Source organism: Culex pipiens, chromosome 3, assembly GCF_016801865.2.
Source record: "Culex pipiens pallens isolate TS chromosome 3, TS_CPP_V2, whole genome shotgun sequence".
NCBI lineage: Eukaryota > Metazoa > Arthropoda > Insecta > Diptera > Culicidae > Culex > Culex pipiens.
In genome coordinates, this window is record NC_068939.1 from 23222042 (window position 1) to 23245196 (window position 23155).

The 23155-nt window shown below is 42.4% G+C and overlaps 2 protein-coding genes across 2 annotated transcripts in view; one reads left to right on the forward strand and one right to left on the reverse strand.

The window, feature by feature from the left end:
* Window positions 1-13731, reverse strand: part of LOC120418907 (nucleosome-remodeling factor subunit NURF301-like) — a 30271-nt gene extending 16540 nt beyond the window's left edge. The window contains exons 1-9 of the mRNA XM_039581434.1: window positions 12957-13731; window positions 8301-8771; window positions 4223-8226; window positions 4037-4166; window positions 3568-3975; window positions 3187-3504; window positions 2732-3051; window positions 1430-2672; window positions 1200-1363 (exon numbers count right to left, since the gene is read on the reverse strand). Coding sequence (XP_039437368.1) covers window positions 1200-1363; window positions 1430-2672; window positions 2732-3051; window positions 3187-3504; window positions 3568-3975; window positions 4037-4166; window positions 4223-8226; window positions 8301-8667 — 6954 coding nt within the window. The 5' untranslated portion in view covers window positions 8668-8771; window positions 12957-13731. The remainder of the gene's footprint in view (window positions 1-1199; window positions 1364-1429; window positions 2673-2731; window positions 3052-3186; window positions 3505-3567; window positions 3976-4036; window positions 4167-4222; window positions 8227-8300; window positions 8772-12956) is intronic.
* A 4138-nt stretch (window positions 13732-17869) lies between these two features.
* Window positions 17870-20070, forward strand: LOC120418938 (islet cell autoantigen 1). The gene is made up of 4 exons (XM_039581476.2): window positions 17870-18395; window positions 18459-18976; window positions 19088-19366; window positions 19426-20070. The coding sequence occupies exons 1-4, from the start codon at window positions 18332-18334 to the stop codon at window positions 19954-19956; spliced, it is 1392 nt and encodes a 463-aa protein (XP_039437410.1). The 5' UTR covers window positions 17870-18331; the 3' UTR covers window positions 19957-20070.
* Window positions 20071-23155: the final 3085 nt, after the last annotated feature.

A 23155-nucleotide genomic window follows, 5' to 3' on the forward strand; every position in this document is an offset into this window, starting at 1 on the left:
AAATTTAGCCTAATAAGACATCCATTTTTTTTTCTTCAAATTTCAAGCTGATCATTTTAATAGTTGTTAAGTAACTTTTGAAAAGTATCATAATGGCCTTGTTTAAAAATTTGAAAATATTTTCATCGGAAAGATCAGACGTTTTCCAAAATTCATGCAAATCATCTTCGTTCTCAGAAAAAGTACCCACAATATTTCAGCCAAATCAATGTTTAAAATAATAAAAATGCTGTTTTATGCGAGAATTGCTCATCTATGGTAAAGTGGAGTCAAGGAACAGCGAGGCAAATGGATTGATCGTGCGAGCTCAGAGGAAAACGCACAAATCGTAGTAAATGCTGTTCGATTCTTCAGTCTTTGGAAAACGCTTACAGACAAGTAGAATGCTCTCGTCATGGAATTGCTGATTTGGTAAAATTTGCTTCTTTTTTTTTCTTGTTTTTGCTTGTGGAGAAGTGTGTGTGTCAATACTTTAAGGAATACGTTGCTAATGCTATTGCAGACTTCTTCTTGCGGCTCGATTTGTCCGGAAGAAACAATTGGGGAGTCGCCAAAATTCTTTCCATTTTGTTAAAAGTAAAATGCAGCTTTTCAAAAGCCATACAATTGATTCTATTTCAAACTTTTCTCACACATTGTTCCAGCAGGACAAACGGGTAAAAAGTTTCGATAATAAAAAAAAATAAAACAAAAGGGAGAAGATACACTGTGTACTTAGCTGGCTAACAAAACTAAACAAACAAAAAAAAACCTATCTCTGACCGTGCTGAACAGCACGGTTGCGTCGTCTGGAACCTGCTTTTGTGAGTGAGAGTGCGTGAGCGTCTTACGTAAAACCGTACAAAACTCGTGGGACCCCCCCAACCGAACCTCTCCAACCCGGCCTCTTTCTTCTCTTTAGAATTTGTTACCGCGCAAAAGCTATTCAACTAATGTGTTCGTGTGTGTTAGTGTGTGTGTTTCCTTGTTGTTTTCTATATTTACAATACTGATAAGGGCACTATATTTACAGTTAGTCTAGTCTTGGCCGGTGGAGGTTGGTTGGTCGGTTGGCCCCTCCCCCCGTTTCTCCCCCCTCAATCGCGGAACAATAATCTCAATATCACGTACGTGTGTGTTGTGTAGTGTGTCGTTATAGTTTAAAAAACAACGGAAAAACGGAAACGATAAACACAAAAAAAGGTTTAGTAACGACTTACGTGCTGGTGGTGCAGCTGAATGTGCGTCGTTCCGCCGTCGTGCTTGATCTGGACCGGCGCCAACGGGGGAGGCTGGGCCGCGACCGTCGCCTGTTGCGACGGCTGAATCGCCAGGTAGATCTTGGTCGGCCCGAGCACGCCCTGCTTGCCGTTGGACTCTTGGGCTGTTGAAACGAATTTATTGTGATTAGTTTGGAAAACGCTTTTACCACGCCGAAATTTGTTCTCACCTTTGAGCAGCTGCTGCTTGACCTGCTGCTGGACGAGCGCGGACTGCTGGGGCGTAAAGTCCGAACCCTGCAAACCTTGCAGCACTATCCGCGGACCCTGCTGCGTTTGGATGACCTGGGCCGTAACGCACTTGATGACCGTGCCCGGAGGTTGTCCCTGGAGCAGGGACTGCTCGACGGGATCGATGACCTGTTGCTGCTGCTGCTGGATTGGTGAGGCAAGCTGTTGGAAGGTGGTGGTGGTCGTGGACCCACCGGACGTGTTCAGTGCATGCTGGACGACGGTTTGTTGTTGCTGCTGGACGACTTGCTGAATCGTTGTTGCTTGCGGGATTTGGACATGCTGTATCTGAGGTTGGGGTTGCGGCTGAGGCGGCGGCGGTGGGTCGACCGCGTTAGCCAGAGGAATGATTTGGGCGGTTCCGTTGGACTGGGTCTTGATGTGGGCCACCACCTGGGCCTGGTTGTTGCCCAAGGGTCGGATCAGCACCTGTTGGCCGTTTAGGTTGGCCAGCTGAAGCTTTCCGCTGGACAGTTGTTGCGCCAAACTTTGACCTTGACTCAGCTGAGTCGGTTGTTGGGCGGCCTGGATGGTCTGGATCTGCTGGGGTTGACTCACCACGGGTTGCTGAATTTGGATCTGGATTTGCTGCGGCTGTTGAGGCTGCTGCTGCTGTTGTTGGGGTGCCGCCACCAGCTGGTGGTGAACCTTTTGCACTTGCTGAATCTGCTGAACCTGTTGGTTCTGCTGGATTTGGATCGGTTGATTGCTGATGATCTTTTGGCCACCTCCGTGGTTCAGAATTATTCGCTGACCGCCGATCATTATCTGCTGACCGGGTGAGGCCACTATCTGCTGAACAATCTTCTGTCCACCTCCGCCCTGGTTGATCACGATCTGCTGCGGTGTTCCGGGCGCATTGGCGTTCTGAATCAGAATCTGCTTCTGTACGGTCTGCCCGGTTGGAGTTGTCGTAACCAGAACCTTCTGCGTCTGCACCGCCTGACTTTGGCCGGGGTTCTGCTCGACAATCACCTTCTGGCCGGTCGCACCCTGAAGCAACTGCTGCAGATTGGACTGCGTCACAACCTTCTGAACCTGCTGGTTGCTGGTGCTCGTCGCAATCAGCTGACCACCGGCGGTCGAAATGATCTTCTGAACCGTACCACCCTGCTGATTGTTGATGATGATCTTCTGGGGCGTCGCGGCCACCTGCTGCGGAGTCGTACTGGTTGCTTGAACCTTAAATAGAGACATCGTCACCTCAAACCTCGACAATCAATCTACAAAAAAACGCTTACCTTCTGCACGACCTGCTTCTGGATGATCTGCTTGATCGGCTGGCCGGCCTGGTTCCGCACGACCAGGTTTGGCGACTTGTTCAATATCTGCTGGGCGACCGACGTCGTCGTCGTCGTCGCCGTGGTGGCAGCAACAGGAGCCGCAACCGGTGAACTGACCACGGTGGTGGTGTTCTGCTGAATCGGTTGAACCTGCTGCTGCTGCTGAACCACGGGGGACGAAATGGGCGTGGCGGACGTGCCAGCGGCTGCCATTTTCGTGATAATCTTCTGACCCGTCTTGGTGGCGATCGCCTGCTTGCTCGCGGTTGGACTCGAACCTTTATGTTTCAGAATCGGAACGAAAAAACAAACGAGGGTTGGGGTTTAGAGTGTGTCGTTGCTGCCAGCAGCGCTGACCTTCGCGGCCGCCACTCGCCCTTTATTGATCAACTTGACAAACTTGGCATACATACCGGGTGCCGCACTGAGCACGTGCAATTTTCCGTCGGCCGTCTGGATCAGCTGTTGGCCCGGGTTGAGTCCGCGGACGCTAACCTTGCCGTCGGGACCGCGGATGATCTGGACCTTCTGGGGACCGTCCGGTTTCGGAGCGGGACTCGCCTGCGCTTGTTGTTGCTGCTGCTGCTGCTGTTGTACAACTGACGGGGAAGATCGCGCCGCTTGGCCCGCAGGTTGGGTGATGTTCTGCTGGATCACCTTGGTCGTACCGTCCGGGTTCTTGACGATGATACGTCGCTGCACGACCGTCTGCTTGGGCGGCGTTGCACCATCTATTCAAGAAATCAAAAAAGTTATTGAATCTAGCAGAAACTAACCGTCTAAAAAAGTCTCACCTTGCTTCAACTCCATCGCCCGCTTCTGGTTGTGGGCGGCGCGCTGAATCCGCAGCTGTTGTTCCATTTTTTCGGTAATTTCCTCCCGGGACGCCTTACTGGAAATGACGCCGGCCTTGTTCGGCCCGCCGGAACTCGAAGAAGCTCCGTTCGTCGGCGTCGACGAGTTGGACGATTCGCCGGACGAAGAGCCGGCATGCCGATTCGGTGGAAGCTTTCCGGTGCTGGTCCTCGTTACCGGCAGAACCTGGGCAGCGGCCAACTTCTCCTGCTTCTCTCCGTACAGCTTAATCTCCCACAGCTCGAGCTTGTCCTCGTCGATCCACTCCTCGCTGACCTGGGGTTCCGTTTGCTGCGGAGACTCGGCCCGCTTTCGCTTCCGCAGACCGGATCGAATCGATTGAACCTCTGCAATAGAGAAAGTGTCAGGCATCGCAACCGCAAGCTCTTGAAGCGACGTTCAACTCACCTCGCACCGTCTTGGGCAGCTCCAGCGGAATGACAACCTTCCTGCGGAGGTACTGCATCCGCTCGTTGAACACCCCGGCGTAGCGATGTTTCAAAATCTCCAGCGACATGATCTCGGATTCGGTGGTGACCTGAAAACAAAAAGATCGTCAGCAAAACTCACTTCATTTAAAATCCAAACCCTTACCTGATGCTTCCCGTCGGTCGTCACCGGCTTCATGGCCATATCGTCCCACCGCAGGCAGGTCCAAACGATGCGCAGTTGCAGCCCGACCGCGGCCAGCGTCGACAAGTTCAACGTCCTGTACAGCCAGCACGTCTTGAAGAGGGGCCGCGCGCACGGATACGGCCAAACGGAGTTGTTGTTCTTGGCCGTGTGGTGGAAACCCTCCACCGGAAGTCGACCCCCAATCCGGGCCAACTTGATCGCGTCGTGCCGTGGCAGCGTCATGATCGACGTGGTTTGCTTCCAGTTGCGGAAATAGTTCACCGCTGGATACTTTGGCTTAACTGGACCGCTGGTCACTTTGGGTTCGGGCTTAACCTTCGTGTCGGCAACGACCGTAGTCGTCGCCACCACCGGCAGCGCTTTAACCTCCTTGCGCAGGTAGATTCGTCCCTTGGGCGATGAAACCGTAAAGACACGCTGACTACCGTCCGGGGCCAGTTCCTTCTCTTCGGCGGAATCCTCCTTCTTGACACTTCGCGATGGCAACGCAAAGCGCCGATTTGGTTTGTGCTCTCGCTTGGGCAGAACCACTTCCTGTTTGACGACCTTCGGTGGCTCAGGTTCTTCCACGACAACCAGCGAGTTGTTCTTGCCACTGTTTCTGGACGAGCGGCCTCGCCGCGTTGTCCGTGGTTCGTCGCACGAGTTCTCCGAGATCGAGTTGGAGTTTTCGTTCATCTTCAAACTGTCGTCCGCCGCTCGTTCCGACCCGTTCAGATTGAGTTCATCTTCCGTGCTGACGACCTCCTCTTTAACAACCATGTCCGGAACCTCTTCGGTCTTTACTTCAACCTCGTTCGTAACGTTGTTGTTGCTCTCTTCCGCCACTTCCATCTTTGGTAGCGCCATCGACGCAATCAGCTCCTCGTCGTACTCGACCGGATCGCGCAGGGCTTGCTCCAGATCGTCCGAGATCGCGCGGTACCGATTCATGGTGAACGCGCTCAGCAGTGCGTCAAAATCTTCCGGCTTGTTCTGGGTCAACTTTTGCTCCAAGATTGACCGCACTCCACCGACTGCTGCGCTGACCACCGGAGCCGGCTGCAGCTGCTTCAGCAGTGGCCGCAACTCATCCTGGATGGCCTGCTTCTGGGAACACAGCACCGAGTAGCAATTGCCATCGGCACAGTCAACCGAGTAGCACTTGTACTGGGACGCAACACGATTGACCTGCCGGTACTTGGCACGAAGGGCGAGAATTTTCTCACTCAACTCCTGTCGCTTCTCCTCCGGCATCGGCTTCACCGTCGGCGTCGGCACCGTCGTAGTCGGCGTACTCGGAGTGATTCGCACAATTCCAGTGCCATTCCTGGTGGCCACGACGCTGTTAGCCCTGCTGTTGGCAATCTTTTGCAGTTGCTTTTCAACGCACTCGCCGAACCGCACACTCGGCACGGCGGCCACCTCCGGCTTGGCGATCACGTTGACCCCGATGTCGTCCTCTTCCAGTTTGACGTTGGCGATCTTCCGCTCCTCGGCGTCTCGCAGCTCAATTCTTCGCTGCAGCAACCCATCCAGCACCGAAGCCTTCCGGGCAATCTTTGGATAAAGGGCGCGACCTGCCGGCGTGGACAGAGCCTTGCTCACGTCAATTTCCCCGTACAGCACGGGCAGTTGGAATGTCTCGATTTGGCTGAACTTTTCCACCAGCTGGTGGTTCAGCGTATCGTTCTCGGTCATAAAGTCCAGCTTCTCGGCGGGGCTGTCATCCTGGATGCAGGCCTGGTACGCCTCGTGCGTCTTACGGTTCAGCTTGAGCAACCGCTTGTGCACCTCGGCAATGATCGGAACAACCACGTGGCCAACTTCGTTCGTTTCACGGCGCGTCTTGTGCGACTGCTGCCGCCGATTGCACGAGATCCAAACCCAGTCCCATTGGCCGTGGATGCGGTACTCTTCGCCCTTTTGCTTCCAAACCTGGTGCCGCAGTCCGAGCGAGTACTTGACAAAGTTGAACGTGTTTCGGTTCCGTTCCTCCTCGTCGGCCTGTTCGCGCTTTTCCCGCTTCTCGAGCTTCTTTTTCTCCTCACGCTCGGCAGCGGTAATTCGGTACATCCGGGTGTGCCCGAGCTGTTCGTGCCAAACGCTGGCAAAGATGACCGAACGCATGCTCGCCTGAAGGATGCACAGGATTCGAGCAAAGTCCCGTCCCTTGGTGCAGGCACTGATCGCGCCGATCCAAGTTTTGCGCAGTTTCGTCCAATTTTGGTGCAGGAACGATGACGGAGTGGCCTGTTCCAGCGCGATGATGGTCTGCTTGATGGTGGAGATCATCTGCGCCTGGGTGCTGTTCATTCCTCCGCCGAGCCACTTGAACTCTGAGGCTTGCGTCAGCGAGAACTTGTGCGACAGATGGCGCTTCTTGTCGCGTTCCTCGTTCCGTTGTGGTTTGTTCAACGCGATCGGGTTGATCGAGTACTGATTGACGTACGACTTGAATCCATTCTCCTGGCCCAGCTTAAAGTACAACGTACCGTTGCCCAGCTGGCTAAGTCGGTTCCGTGTCAACCGAGCCTCTTCGTCTTCTTTGGTAAGCGAGCCTTTCCGTTTTAGCTCGTCGATGCTGAACGTTCGCGGTGTCAACGAACCCGTTTTCGACCGCGTTACATGCTTATCACCATCTTCCTCCTTCTCGGCCGCCGATTCGCTTCCGTTGGTCGAATCTTCCTTGTCCTGTTCGTCCGAGTTCTCCTTCGCTTCTTCCTCACCCGGTGGAGCATCTTGCGTCATCAACTTGTCGATGCGCTGATTGTCCACCTCAATGTACGACTTTTTACCGCCCTTTTGTTGATTGGTAATGTTCTCCGTGATGGTCATCTGACGGATGATTTCGTCCCGCCGTTCGTCCAACTCCTTCCACAGTTGTGCTTCGTATTCGTCCGGGTCTAGCAGCGTCATTAGATACTCAAACTGCTTAACCGTGCTGTAGTACCACACTTCCGGATTGTCACCTTCCTCCGTTTCGACAAATATCCGCCGGCCAACGTACCAATACTTGCGTCCATTCCGGTCGAAGCCGAGCAGTTCCTGCCGACACAGCATTCCCTGCTTTTCCTGGCTCGAGATGCAGTCCATGACGCCGGAAACCTTGTGCAGCTTGCACAGATTGCACTGCCAGTCCTCGCTGGGCACGTCAATCAACGGTGGATCGACACACTCCAGGTGGAACACTGCCGGGCACGTCTCGCAGCACAGCAGATCTCCCAACCGGTGACAGATACGACAGTGGTCGTCGTAATGGATGGGACTCTCCTGCAGCATATCGTCACGGACCGTGGTCGTGACCAGGAACTGGTCGGTCAAGAATTGCAACACGCGCAGCCTCTGCTGTGCTCCCACAAACGGATACTCACTGGTGCTGAGTATCTTCAACACGTCCCGATCGAGCGCCGAGTCACTTTCGATGTAACTTCGCATCACTTCCGGCCACGTTATCGTATCGATCAGATACAACGCAATGTTGACGCTGTCCTTCTGGTCCAGCGGAGCAAAGTGTGTCTGTTGAGAATCTTCCTCGCGCAGTATCGCCTTCAGCAGCATGATGTGAATCTCCACCAGCAGTGGACTCTGATCTTCGCACGCGATGGCCGCGGCAAAGTCCTCCAACCGGAACGGGGACAACCGCACCAGGTGCCGGAACCGTCGTATGATTTCGTAAATCGATGCACATCGCAACACCAACTCGTTCGGCACGAGCAGATCCTCCGACGACGGTGGCAACTCCAGCGGCGGATACTCGCGCTCCTGCAGCCAGATTGGATCCGGCGATGGTTCCTTCTGCAACCCGCTCCCGATCGGGCCAACGCTCAAGCTCAGAATCGACATGTCCGACTCGGACTCTTGCGCGAGACTGTCGTCCGAATCCGACGCCGACCGCATCGAGTCGTCGTATCCGTCACTTTTGTCACTGTCATCGCCAAAGTCCGACCCGTAGTGGTACTCCGACTCGTGGTACGTGTAACCTGGTGCAAGAGAAAATCGGAAAAATCCGCGTTAGTAAACCCGTTTTCAACCAATTGCACTGAAGATTACTTACTTTTCCGGCTATTGCTGGCTCGGCCTCGGGCACCTCCCGTCGAAGCGCGTCCTTTGGGTGTTGCTTTGGCCGCGGACTTGCTGGGTGTTTTGCTGGGCCGTGCCCGAGATCGCGACGCCGACGGGCGGACGCTGCTGCTCTCCTCGCTGCCCTGGCCGGGGGACGAGGCACGCGAGGCGGATGGTGTGCTGAACCGGGAGTCACCGTCCTTGCACAGATATTTGGGCTTCTTGAGCAGGTGGTACTGGAACTTGCCCTTGGGTCGTTCCATCGAGGAGGACGACGACTGGCGGCCCGGCGGTCGGCCACGCTTTTTGCTACCGGACGGGCCCTCCCCGGCAGCGGCCGCCGACTTGCGACTGCTCATATTGTGGTTCACGGGCAGTGAACGATGTATCGGTTGGTTTGATTTGTGATCTTTTTTTTTTTTTGTAAATCGAAACGTAAGAGTGGGTTTTTTTACGTTTTTATCTGGAAGTGGAGTAAAAGAAAAAAAACAAAGCTATAATTTCACCAAACTTTTAGGCATCCTCCGCGAACGTCAAAACCTGTACAAAGTTGCTGCCGGATCTTTTCCCGGATCTCTTCCGGGAAATATCCGGCAGGGAAGAAAAGTAATTATTATGTTACATAACGCAACATTTTCTTAAAAGCAGTTATAAACATTTGCGAGCTACGGTTAATCGTTACACGATGTGCAAGGAAGCGAGTCCACGAACAGGGCGAACCCCTTTGTATGGGACCATGCCCCTTGACAAAATGAGTACTATAACGTTTTATATAATACTCCCCTGGCAAGGCCCACGGTACATACTTCAAAAATATAACCTCAAAATTAAATCAAAATCTAAAATTATAATATGATAAAATTTCAAATTTCGAAAGTCTAAATATTCAAAATCTAAGAATTTTTATACAGTTTGTAATCCAAAATCCTCGCTAAAAATTCACTCCGAAAGAAATTTAATTTCCGATGATTAAAATAATGTCTTCTCATAATTTCAAAATCTCTTACATAAAATACCTAGGACTTCAAACATTGTGGAATTCAAGAATTTAAGAATATAAGAACTAAGAATTTAAAAATAAAAACACTTACGAATTTAAGAATTTAAGATATTAAGAAATTAAGATATTAAGATATTAAGAAATTAAGAAATTAAGAATTTAAGAATTTAAGAATTTAAGAATCTAAGAATCTAAGAATTTAAGAATTTAAGAATTTAAGAATTTAAGAATTTAAGAATTTAAGAATTTAAGAATTTAAGAATTTAAGAATTTAAGAATTTAAGAATTTAAGAATTTAAGAATTTAAGAATTTAAGAATTTAAGAATTTAAGAATTTAAGAATTTAAGAATTTAAGAATTTAAGAATTTAAGAATTTAATAATTTAGAATTTAAGAATTTAGAATTTAAGAATTTATAAGCTTAAGAATACTAAAATTATGTTAGATTCGAGAATTTTTTTTTTTCTATATTGTTTTGAATTTGATATTTTTTGACTTTGTAATTTTGATTTTCAAATTTTTGGTATTTTGATTGCTAAAATTTTTAATTTCGAAATTTCAGATTTTTTAAGTAACGATTTAAGGTGAAGCCGTTGTCTGCCTGTGTGGATCAATCGGACCGCGCACTGGACTCACAATCCAGAGGTCGCTGGTTCGAATCCCGAGGCGGACGCAAAAATTCTAAGTGTAAATCTCGGATTAGTTTTCAAAAAGCCGTAACAGCCATTGGTAAACAAAGTCCTTTTTGCATCGGTATTCGACCTACTTACGAAAAACCAACATCAAAAATGCTCGAGATTGTTCATCTACACGTCCTTCAAGTGCCCCATACTTGAAATAAATGAAATTTTGTTTCATTTTCGAGAAAAACGAAAATTAGTGTCAGAGGTCGCAGTGGCTCTTACGGCTTTTTGAAAACTCACCCGAGAAATATAGGTATTCGGTGCCCTCTCCCCGTGCCATACTTTCCCACTTAGGAGACCCGGGAGGCGGAGTCTTATCGCAAAAAGAACGATACACACCTGTGGAACCGTTGACGAAACCGCAAGGTTTGAGGGCCACATTATAAGGTGTTACGTCGATTCCGTTGATCATTTTCAAAGAAAAAAGTTGTGTATTAAATTCAATTTTACGAATTTCAGCACCAAAAGGAATCAGCATGTGCCGGTTGTTGCCTTCTTGAAGCCACTGAAGGAATTTTTGATCTAAATCAATTGTGCTTCAAAATTTATATACTTTTGTGGCACAGTCATTGACGTCCTAGTTGGCAATCATTGATTAATGATGTGTTTTGATATTTTTTTGTTATAATAAAAACTATTAAAACAATTCTTTTTCGAATTTTTAAATTTCAGAAGCTTTGAATTTGGAATGTTCTGATCTTTTTATTTTCGCCAAGAATGATTAAATTTAGAAAAAAAAATTATACCGATTAAATTCCATTCCAAAATTTGAAAGGCCAGCTTCTGTTACGTCCAATCAAGCTCATATTTGGCGCCCACCAGAACAAGCCCCAATAATAGTTTGTGTTACACATACTAAGGTCTATATATTCGGGAAAAGTTTGTAATATTTGATTTACAAAATTACAAATTGAATAAATCCATTATAAAGTTAAAAATTAATAAGGTTAAAAATCATTGCTCAAAACTCAAAAGAAATTTAATATTCAGAGCCGGAGATGTTAAGAAATGACAAGAAACATATAAAAAATAATATCTACATAATCTTCATCTTCATTTTTCGACGTTTCGTACTAAGAAAATACAAACTAACATTTTCAGAAGAAAATTCAATTAATAAAAATTATGAAATTCTTGCACTCAAAGGAAAAAACAAATTTTCGTAATTTCTGATAATATTTTTCTTAATAACTTGATAGTAATTCTATCTCTCTCAAATAATTTATTTATCAAAATTGTCATCCGCGCGAAATCCGCCCCTGAGCAAAATCAGCCAGCGAATCCGCGCGAAACGCGCCATTTGCGTGATCCGCGCCGTCCGTAACAACCCTGCAGCTGGAGACTGACAGAAGTCAATAGATGTTATAGTTAGACAATTCTTAAGAATTGTTCAATTATTAAACTATTTTCCCCTTGCGACGTAGTTCTGGTCTTCCACTATCTACGTCCAGTCTCCCCCATTACAGCATACTGTCCACTGCCCTGATGCTCCCTCACCGATCCCCGGCTTTGATTTTAACTACTGATGAAAAGGAAAATCACAGACGAGAAAAGGTCAATGCGGATGGAGAGCAAATCGAGCTCAGTATCCCCTCACAAAGACTGGTAGTAAGTGTGAAAAAGAAAGTGAAAAATATGAAGAGAAAGGCAGAAAAATGAAAAGATAGTATGTCAATGCGGATGGATCGATGATCCCCTCACAATGACAAAAAAGGAGAATAAGAAATAGTCAATGCAGATGAACAGCAAATTAAGCTCAATATTCCTCACAAGTTAGATACTTTAAATAATTTAAATGCTTGAAATACTTTAAATACATCATTTAAACACTATAAATACTTTCAAAACTTCAAATACTCAAAATACTTGAAATACTATATACTCTTTGAATACTGTGTGAATGCAATGAATACTTTTAATGCTTTAAATGCTTCAAATACTTAAAAAAAAATGAATTTCTAAAATACTTTAGGTACTTAAGATACAGTTAAAACTTTAAATACTTCAAACACTTAAAAACATTTAATATTTTCAATACTTAAAATACTTTCAAAATTTCAAATGAAATAATAAGAAATGGTGGAGCCGGTGGAGAGCAAATGGAGCTCAGTAACTTCTTTAAAAACATCAACATAGAAAAATATTCAGCACCAGGGGCGCAAAAAAAGCTTTAAGCTAAAAATTTTCATCAACCAAGTATACAACATTGAAGGGAACATCCCAAAGCATAAGCCTACTACACTGAATCATAAATTTGTATGATTTTCTATGGTTTTGGCGCATTTTACTCAGGCGGGCCATTCTGCCAACATTAGCTTTAATCACCCAACGCACCCACACACAGCCACGCATCAAAAACACCTAACCCCCCTTCCTCGGGCAAGCGGGAAAATTACTTCCAAATTAGGAAAAACTCGTCGACGAGACGAGGAGAAGATTATGAGGAATTCCCCTTACTTACTTTCCTCCCCCACCCACCCCAAAAGCATAAGATCACTGACACTTCCAGGGTGCAAAATTCGTCAACAAAAACAACAGCAAAAAAAAATGACAACAACCACCTCTTCGAAACATTTTCGCCCAAACTGACCCCGTTCCCGGCGACGACCGTCGGGGGGGTTTGGGAAAATCTAGTGAAAATACCCTTCCCCCTCCGCCGCCCGTCACCATAGCTCGGGGGAGATTAGGAAAGGTTATGTTCCAGAAATTGCGTGGATTGCAAGAACCCAGGTAGAACGGTGGCTTGTTTTTGTTTTTGTGCAATCATCTGGTCCGACGCCGCCGACTGCGATCGTCCGTCGCGCAATGGGAAGGATTTTCCGCTCGTCTTTTGTCTCTTGGGAGGAAGAAAAAAAAATTACCCTCAGCACAGCTCGCTTTTGCTGGCAACCATTTTGAGCCAAGGTGGCGTTGCTTTTCGCCTCTCAGCGAGTCTCGAAAATTCTTGATCCCGCACGCCACTTACCCGGAAATGGTCCTAATCCACGCAGTTCCAACGCGGTCACTTGACTCCGACGGACGCAGACCGTCCTGACACATGTCACGCACGAAGGTTCGACAATTTCCGCGATATTTTCAACCCTGCTCTGCTGCTGGACTTGTTCCGTCGAGGACGCACTAAATTTTGCCTCTGCACGACGGTGACGCGAAAACGTATGAAAAATCACCAAAGTGTGCGCCGACGATAGAAGCTCGTCGCTGATTGGTCGACGCGACCGCCGCCATCTTGTTCTGCCTACACTGGGCTGTCAGTCGTCGCAAGCTGTCAAAATTTTGCGACTTTTTTTTCACTTCTCCCCTCGACGCTCTCGCAAATACAATTCCAATTGATTTCACTTAAATTTCTTTTGAAAAAATCAAATTTTTACCAAAAATTTATTGCCGAAATTAGTTAACCTCGTCGGGTTTTATTTTTCGCTGCGCCAACACACGCACACCACCAACCGCAACGACGACGAGTGTGCGCACTTGCCTCACACACACGCTCACGCTACACTTTTTTTCTCGATTCCAACAGGGTAATTTATCGCGCTCCAGTTTGGACGAAAATGTCCAACCTGATTTTTGCACGCAATTGTGCCTTAATTTATCCAATTACACGCAACGTAAAAATAAATGTCAATTCCTGTTGTGGGTAACACACGGTGGGAGAAAGATGAAATTTGCCCACTTTAGCACTTTCGACGGGGGGAGACGGACGTGCGCGCGTCCACCACTGACAAAGCTTGGGACCGTTTTGAAGGTTTGTTGTTCAGCGCGCGGTTCGAAAAAGTCTCGCTTGCTGGGATGTCAGAGCGAGACAGCCCTACCGCAACGTGACAGATTTGGCAAGATTCTCGTATCCACCGACAGATGGCGGTATGGGTCATGGCTTTCTACTTACCTATCTTTCTACAGCCTTGGGTACAGGGGGATGCTAAAGGCCGCCATCTTGGGAGATTGAGATTGATAACGCGCGCAAACTGCGCCCAGTGAAAACAAACATATTTTTTATAGGGACCTTTTTTATTTTTTTTTTATGTTCTGGGAGAAATTATAAACACCCAAAGTCATTCAAATTTAAGGTTGAAAAACTTGTAGTATTTTTTTGGTGCTGGCACGTTTCTTGTACCGAACTAGCACAAACTTGACAAAAACTATCATTTAAATAAAAACAACAGTTTAACAATGTTTGTAAAATGTTGTTAATCTCATTTTCTGCCCAAAATCATTTTAAATTGGACCAAGTGGAGCAACTCAAGAAAACAAGTTTGCAGATGTTTTTTCGGTGCACTAAGTTTTAGCAAGATTCGATGTTCAACAAAACATGAAGACTATTTCACTTGGTGAGAGCTTTCCATTTTAATACAGGCAACTCTTCATATATTCTAACATATTTACAACTCATTAAAGACCAACCACGCCAATCTTACTATATACGCGGTAGGGTGTTCCCTTGGTCGTTCGCTGTGAGTTGTGGATTGCCTGCTTCTCTAATGAAGGTTCGACTAGGGGGGCATGCTTATTAATTTCTCGTCGCTCCATACCCTCAGTGACGTGATGGGAGCAATGGCGTCTATGCAAAGTGTCCCTACACCCGCTACAAATTTTCGGCGCTTGGGGAGAGAAAAGGGAAACCATTTTGATCTATGCGCCGGTATTTGTAGCATTAAAATTCGTGCAAAAAAAACTTATGCACGTGGGTGTACAGATTACGGAGTAAAAGATGATCGAATTGTTCACCTAGCGCTCACATGTGTTCCAGGACCAAGTTGCCTGCGGTATGGGGATCATACATACATACATACATACAAAATCATTTTAAATTGATTCTGACCTTGTTCTTGCATGGTCTTGTTGCTCGATTGGAACCCCGATTTCACAGTTCGATTGGAACCCTGAGAGTAACATTACGCCTCTCGCAGCGCTGGAGTGCAAATCAAATTTGCACCCGGCTTATGAAAACCGAGATCAAATTTGCCAGCTTGAAAAAACTCCGTCATCCCCCCCAGTCAAATCAATCCGAATTCCGAAACGGAATCTAATTAGAATCGTATACAAATTCCGTTTCAAACGCAACAACCGGTTCGAACACGGAACCGGTTGTTGCGTTTGAAACGGAATTTGTATACGATTCTAATTAGATTCCGTTTCAGAATTCGGATTGATTTGACTGGGCCACCGCTAGGGTAGCAAATTTGCCACCGAAACAAGCCCACCACGGGGGGGCATTTTTTATCATTTTTTGCTCTCGTTTACCTTCAAAATCAATCATTATGTGTTGATTCGTTCCTAGAAATGCTAAAAGTTTATTAATCTTTTTAATCCTTTGAAAATTTCAAAGAATTTCATTTTTCGAAAATGTCGAAAGTTCAAAATTTGGCAACCGGCTCCGTGGCTTAATGGTTACGGCTTCTGCCCCACAAGCAGAAGGTTCAGGGATAAAATCCCGGCCGGTACCTTTGAAATTTGGAATCAGAAATTTGAACTTTGAATATGAACAAAAACGAAAATGAATCAAGTGGGATTCGAACTCACACCTCTGGAATGGTGATCTGGGACGCTAAGCAGTCGGCCATCAGAAGGTTAACACTCTTCCAGTGAATTGATCCGTAGTGTTGAAACATGTTATCTTCTCATATTAAATACGCGCTGATCCCTGATTTGCCTGACGGAATTGGAAGTCTAAATATAGATCGAGTTTCCTTCAGATGCTTGCTTCTATGTTTAGGCGGGGCCGAACAATGCCCAGCGACCTCGGAATTGGACCGTAAGGAGCTCTGTCATTCTGAAACGGGTCGTTGGAAGCAGCGCGAGGGCTATCACCACCTAATACCCGGGATTGAGATAAGTTGTATCAGCATTCGGCATATACAAAGTCTGATACAAACTATACTTTCCCATAATATCGCTACCGGTTAGCGGGTATTGGATTGGACCACACACACACACACACACATGTCGAAAGTTCAAAATTTGGTACCCGATTTGATTCCCACCAAAATTGCTCTCGAGTTTGTCTCCGAGTCTCCCACCGCGCGTAGCATATATTATAGCAGGTATCACATTTGATCTCAAGTTCATTTGTAGAAGAAAAATATGTGTCGGTACCTTGGTCGGTACCTGTCGGGTATTTATTTTCTGATACCCGACAAGTAGGGGAACAGCATTTAATTCCAGCGTGCCTCTAATGTTGGCAGGTCAGAACTTTGACATTCAATTAAAGCTAATTAAAAGCGTTTTCAACTGAAATCGAGTGATAAATAGCTGAATAAGAAGTGAGCAAGCAAGTTTCTTTAAAAAGTTTTGCAAAATTAGTTGTTTAAAAAGTGAAAATCAGCAAATTGGATGGAGTTAGGATCGAGAGCTTAACCTGCCAAAGATACGAGAATTTCCCCTACTGGCAAGCCGTTTTGAATGCGTGTTTCGGAGATTTTTCTATGTTTGCACTTGTGTATGATTCAAAAATTCAAAAAATTCTAAAATTTAAGAATTTAAAAAATCGAAAATTTAAAAATTCAAAAATTTAAAAATTAAAGAACTCAAAAATTCAAACATTTAAAAATTTAAGAATTCAAAAATTCAAAAATTTAAAAATTCAAAAATCTAAAAATTCAAAAATTTAAGAATTCAAAAATTTAAAAATTAAAAAATTTCAAAAACCCAAAAATTTAAAAATTCAGAAATACAAAAATTTTAAAAATCCAAAAATTTAAAAATTCAAAAATACACAAATGTAAAAATACAAAAATACAGAGATTTTTGTATGTCTGCTGTTGTGTATGATTCAAAAATTCAAAAAATCAAAAATACAAAAATTTAAAAAAGGCTGGATCTCAAATATTTTAATGAAAACGTTATTTTTTTTATTTTCCAATTTTTTTGTATTTTGTCAATGTTTAATTTTTTTTAATTTCTTTAAATAAGTTATTTTTTAAAATTTTAAAATGTTTTATTTTTTTATGTTTTTGAATTTTTTTTCTTTTATTAACTTTTTTTAAAAATTTTAATTTTTTATTTTTTTTTGTTAAATGTTTTAAATTTTTTAAAAATGATTTTAGTTTTTTTTATTTAGATTTTTTTTAATTTTATTTTTATTTTTTTTTTGATTTTTTTTTTGATTTTTTTTTTTTTTAATTTTCTTTAAATTTTTTTTTTAATTTTATTTTTTTTACTTTGTCATTCCATAATATTTTTTTTATTTTTGTTAGATTTATTTTTATTTTTTTTAAATGATTTTAATTTTCTTGAAACTTTTATTTTTTTTAAATTTTTATGTTTTTAATTTTTTTTTACTTTTTTTAATTTTTTTAATGTTTTTTTTTAATGTTTGATTTTTTCCATTTTTTTATTTTATTTTTTTTTGATTTTTTTTCATTTTATTTATATTTTTGTGGGTGGGTCTCGTGGCGCAGGGGTAGCGGCTTCGGCTGCCGATCCCGATGATGCTATGAGACGCGGGTTCGATTCCCGCCTTATCCACTGAGCTTCTATCGGATGGTGAAGTAAAACGTCGGTCCCGGTTTCTCCTGTCTCGTCAGAGGCGCTGGAGCAGAAATCCCACGTTAGAGGAAGGCCATGCCCCGGGGGGGCGTAGTGCCAATAGTTTCGTATATTTTTTTTTATTTTCTTTATTTTTTTTTTGTGTTTTAATTTCAATTTTCTTATTGTTTTTTTTTTATTTTGTCATTTTTTAATTTTTTTATACATAAAAAAAGCAATTTATTTTTTTCCGTGCATGATTCAGTTTTCCGTGCATCAAAGTGAAATCTCGAAGAACTGAGAGCAAATTTGCTACCGCGACAGGTACCGCGGTGGGGTTGACGTCGGGTGCAAATTTGATATGCTTCGATGTTTGCTACCCGCGCTGGAGATGCACTTGTGTCCATATAAATTGATATTTTTTGCAATAAATATCAAAGCTTATTATATAATTTTATAGCATAACATGTGAAAACACTCCCAAAATTTAAAAGTTTTTAGGAAAAACATGAAAAACAAAAGGTATGGTATGGGCAATGTTATAATCGATTTTTCGATTAGATAAAATAAGTAAATTTTGAGAAAGAGATTGCATGTTCTCCCTAATTTAACGAATATTCCAAACATGTTTTTATTTTCAAACCGAGTCACTTCTGCGGCGACGCCTCACACACGTGCCAGTACAAACCCCCGTATACGGTGGTGGTGGCCACCTCGGCCCGAGAAAAATCGATAATTTCCCTCCCACCCCACGACGATTTTCTTCGAATCTGCCACACGGATGCACTTGTCAAAATCATCAGCACTCCAGCCAGCGCACAGAGCCTTCGTTGCAAATTTTGCCTTTATTTGAACTTTGGAACCAGATCCGGAAGCGGGATGCTAAAGTCCGAGTTCCAGCACCAGTTTTGGGTCACCAAAAAGGCGGTCCAACGCAAGCTGGGTGAGTGTCAGAACCGAACAGCTTTGTTGGAGGGTGGAAAAAATTGGGGGTTTTCTTTTGCAGGATCGAAAGAAGATGAAAACATAGTGGCATCGGATGGCGAGTTGGACGCCAAGATTGAGCTGTTCCAGTCGGTCGCGGAAAACTGCCGGCAGCTGTACCGGATCATTGACCAGTACCAGGAACGCGTTTGTATTCTGGCACAGGAGGAGAATTCGTTGGGGAAATTTCTACGGGAAGTTGCTAAGGAGAATCCTACCACGGGAAAGTTGATGTCCAACACGGGCAAGGCAATTTCGTACTGTGGCCAGCAACGGATTACGATCCGGGTTCCCTTGCTGAGGCTGTACCACGATGTGCAGACTTTCAAGGGACGGGCCATCGTCGACACAAAGAATACCATCGAGGCGATGGAGAAGGAAAGAACCGAGTATCGGGCGGCGCTGAGCTGGATGAAGTCGGTGAGCATTCAGCTGGATCCGGACACGGGCAGGGGGTTGGAGAAGTTCCGGAAGGCGCAACGCCACGTGAAAACGGCCAAAACCAAGTTCGACAAGTACACGCTGGACTGCTTGGAGAAGGTGAGTTGTGGCGCCATCTATTTTTTTCAGACAGGCAACACGAACTGGTGTATGAGTCTGACAGTGGTGCACTCTGGTGGTCGGTAATCGAAACAATCTCTCCTCTTACAGATCGACCTGCTGACGGCGGCAAGATGCAATATGTTTTCGCACGCCCTCGTCGGATACCAGAACGCGATGCTGAACGTTGCGAAAAAAAGCAACGACACGTACCGGGCTGCGCTGAAGAGCCTGTCGAAGGATCCGCACTATAACTTTTCGATTTTGAAGGAGCTGACCCAGGCGAATCCGAACGTGGTCGAGGGGGAAGAGGGGGAAGGGAAGGAGCTAACACGCGAGGAGCAACAGGTGGAGAAACCTGCGGACGACGATCAGATGTTGTTTTTCCAGGTTAGATTTTGATGACCATCAGTCTTATAAAGAAAGAATAACTAATTTGATTGTTGCAGGATGAATACAAAGATGACGAACCCGCTCGAAAGAAGGAAACTCCAAAAGACACCAAAACCGACGACGACGACCAGATCCTATCCGACGTCCCAGCCGACAACCTTCTGGCGGACATTTCCGAACCCGCGAAAACCGAACCGCAGCAATCCGGCTCATCCGACCTGCTCGGCCTCACGATGGACGACGAATTCTCCGACTTTATGTCCTCGCCGGCTCCGTTCATGCCCTCGACGCTGCTCAACAATCCGAACCCGCTGGACGGCGGCGACGACGATCCGCTGGAGCAGCTGCTGAACCTAAACCAACCATCGGCGTCCAAGGCGCCGCCAAGCGGCGACCTCTTTGGTAGCTTTTTGCAATCTCTGTCCAAGAGCACGGACCCGCCAAAAGAGGGCAAAAAGAGTGGCGTCGGCGGCAAATCGAAAGACCTGTCCGGCTGGTACCAGCTGTTTGCGGAGCTCGACCCGCTCTCCAATCCGGACGCGATTCCGTCCAAAGCCGACGCGCCCCACAACAGTCTGGCTGCCTAAGCGCCTTCTTTCCACGACACCAGTGCACTCCAACCGGATCGCGTTATTATTACTCTTATATACAGCTATTGCAGAGCTATATTACAGACACACGTGGTGATTATCGCATTCGATCGTAATTTCTTGACCTACGATCGAGATTTCTCGAGATCGAGAAATTAAGATCGTAATACCATTTTTTGAATATTTTTTTATTTTAACGGAATATTTAACAAAAATCCTAAGTTGATTTTTTTAATTTGAAAAATAACAAAATTAACAAAATCTAAATTAATTTCTCTTTATTTCAAACAACTAAAAAAAATTCATTTTGAATTTCAATAATTTTAGAAATTTTAAAAATTGTCAAAATTTTTAATTTTTTTAAAATTTCTCAAATTAATAAAATTTAAAAAAATAATTTTTTTAACTCAAAAAATTTAAAAATTTTAAAAATAAAAAAAATATTTGTTTTTTATTTGAAAAATTAAAAAAAATATTTTAAAATTTTTAAAGATTTCAATTTTTTTTAAATTAAAATTTAAAAAAAATCAAAAGTTTATTTTTTATGTTTTAAAGATTTAATAAATTTTTAAGACCAAATTTTATTTTAAAGAAATTTATTTAAAAAAAAATTAAACATTTTAAAATTCCTATTTTTTTAATTCTTAAATAAATGTGGAAATTGGTTAAAATCTGGAGTTTTTTTTTAAAAGGACCAATAAACCAAATTTTCAGTTTTTGCTTTTTGGGTGTTTTTAAATACCCCAGTTCGAATACCCCGGCGGTTCGAAAAACACCCAAAAAGCAAAAACTGGAAATTTGGTTTATTGGACCTTTAAAAAAAACTCCAGAAATGGATTTAGGATCAATAATTCCACTGTCTACCCCTCTTATCCGAGGCCTCGATTATCCGAAGTTTCGATTATCCGAAGTTTCGATTATCCGAAGGTTTGACTTCGGATAATCGAATCACGAACAAAAAAAAAATCTTTTTTTTCTTCTTGTTTTAATCATTAAATTCGAATTCTGCGACCCCAGTTTAGTCAGATTTGAATAGTTGATTGCTTATTAAATAAATCGCATTTTTTCAATATTTCTTAACCGCCATATTGGCCGCCATCATGGATTCGATTATCCGAAGTGAAATATTTCCGAGGCCTTCGGATAATCGAGTCTGGACTGTACCTATCTTTATTTTTATGTTTTTTCAACGCCCTCTTAAACGCCCTTATCAATCTTATTAATCATACTCTAAGTATATAGCAGATCTAGAGTTTTTTTTTTTTTGAAAAGGTCCAATAAACCAAACTTCCAGTTTTTGCTATTTGGGTGTTTTTGAAAGAGCCTTGAGTCAGGGGTATTGAAAAACACCCAAAAAGCAAAAACTGAAAATTTGATTTATTAGACCTTTTCAGGGTTGTTACGGAAAAGTCGAAAAAAAAATCCGCGCCGGATCCGCGCCGACCCCAAAACCCAATCCGCGCGAAAACCGCGCCATAAAAAAAATCGCGACAAACATAGAAGAGAGTAACATAATGAATAAAATTTTAAACGAAAAAAGAATAATACAGAAAGCATTACTGATCCGTTGATCTGTTGTGGATTCATATCGCACCTGCACCAAGTGGAATCTTTTCTGCCATTTCTGAAACAATATTAGTAACACTTCAAATATCGTTGCTTTAAAAACAAATTCAGGAAAAAAAATTTAATTCAAAATTTTAAAACCCTAAAATAAATAACCATAAAATCTAGGGATTTTGTACTTGATAATTCTCACCAAAATTTTACTCTGGAAAATCGAAACACGAAATTTATTTTATTTTCTTCTCTAAATTTCTCTAAACTAAAATATGGCTCCGAAAATTATTCGAACTAAGAAAATGGCAAAAAACAATAATTCAATAGTTTAATAATCTTATAATTTAATAATTTAATAATTCAATAATTTAATAATTTAATAATTTAATAGTTTAATAATTTAATAATTTAATAATTTAATAATTTAATAATTTAATAATTTAAAAATTTAATTATTTAATAATTTAATAATTTAATAATTTAGTAATTTAATAGTTTAATAATTCAATAATTTAATAATTTAATAATTGAATAATTTAATAATTTAATTATTTAATAATTTAATAATTTAGTAATTTAATAGTTTAATAATTAAATAATTTTATAATTTTATAAATAAATAATATTATAATTTAATAATTGAATAATTTAATAATTTAATAATTTAATAATTTAATAATTTAAGAATTTAATAATTCAATAATTTAATAATTTAATAATTTAATAATTTAAAAATTTAATAATTTTAAAAATAAATAATTTTATAATTTTATATCTTTCTAATTTAATAACTTAAGAACTTTCTTGAAAAATTAAGAATTTATGAAAAATCCATGTTAATTTTTTTTTGTAATTTTTCAATGTGAGAATTCATATTTCTTTTTGCGTTTTTGAGTCTGCAAGTTTTGGCAATTTAAATTTATGAATTCTATTTTTTTTTGTTTAATTGAATATGTAAATTCTGAAATTTTCAATTTAAGACGGAGATTTTAGCAGATTGCTAAGTGGATTTCGTCATGTTTTGATAATTGGGAGTAGAACCAATTCTACCTAAATCAGAGTGGCAACAGAATCTTTCAATTTTCAAAATTTAAATTTAAGATTGAAAAAACTTAAAAAATCTAAAAAGATCTAAAGCTTTTTAAAATTCTGTAATTTTTCGAATTTTGTAATTTTGAAATTGTAATTAATATGCTCGCTCAATATTTATTGTTTGCTATATTAGAAAATGCCTTGGAAACTTATCCAATCCGGAACATACCCTAAGAATCATTTATGTACATCCTTATGTTTAAATCTTTGGAAAAAGTTTAAAATATGAGTCCGAAGATAAAAATTAAATGTATCATGTGAATAATTATAGAAAAATATTTAAACCAGGTCAGCAAATGTTGACAAAAATTATGAGTTGTAATGTTATGTAAAATTTATATAAGAAATCTCAATACATTTTTAAAAATAAACGCTCCTTGAAGATTATTTTGAAGATTCGTATTAAGAAAAAAAAAAACAATGAATAATTTTCAGAAGAAAATTTTCTTCATTAACAACTTTTTAGAAATTGATATTTTTGCACGCAAAGAAAAAGATTGAATTTATTTTATTGCTTATAATATTTTCCTTTGTAACTTGAAAG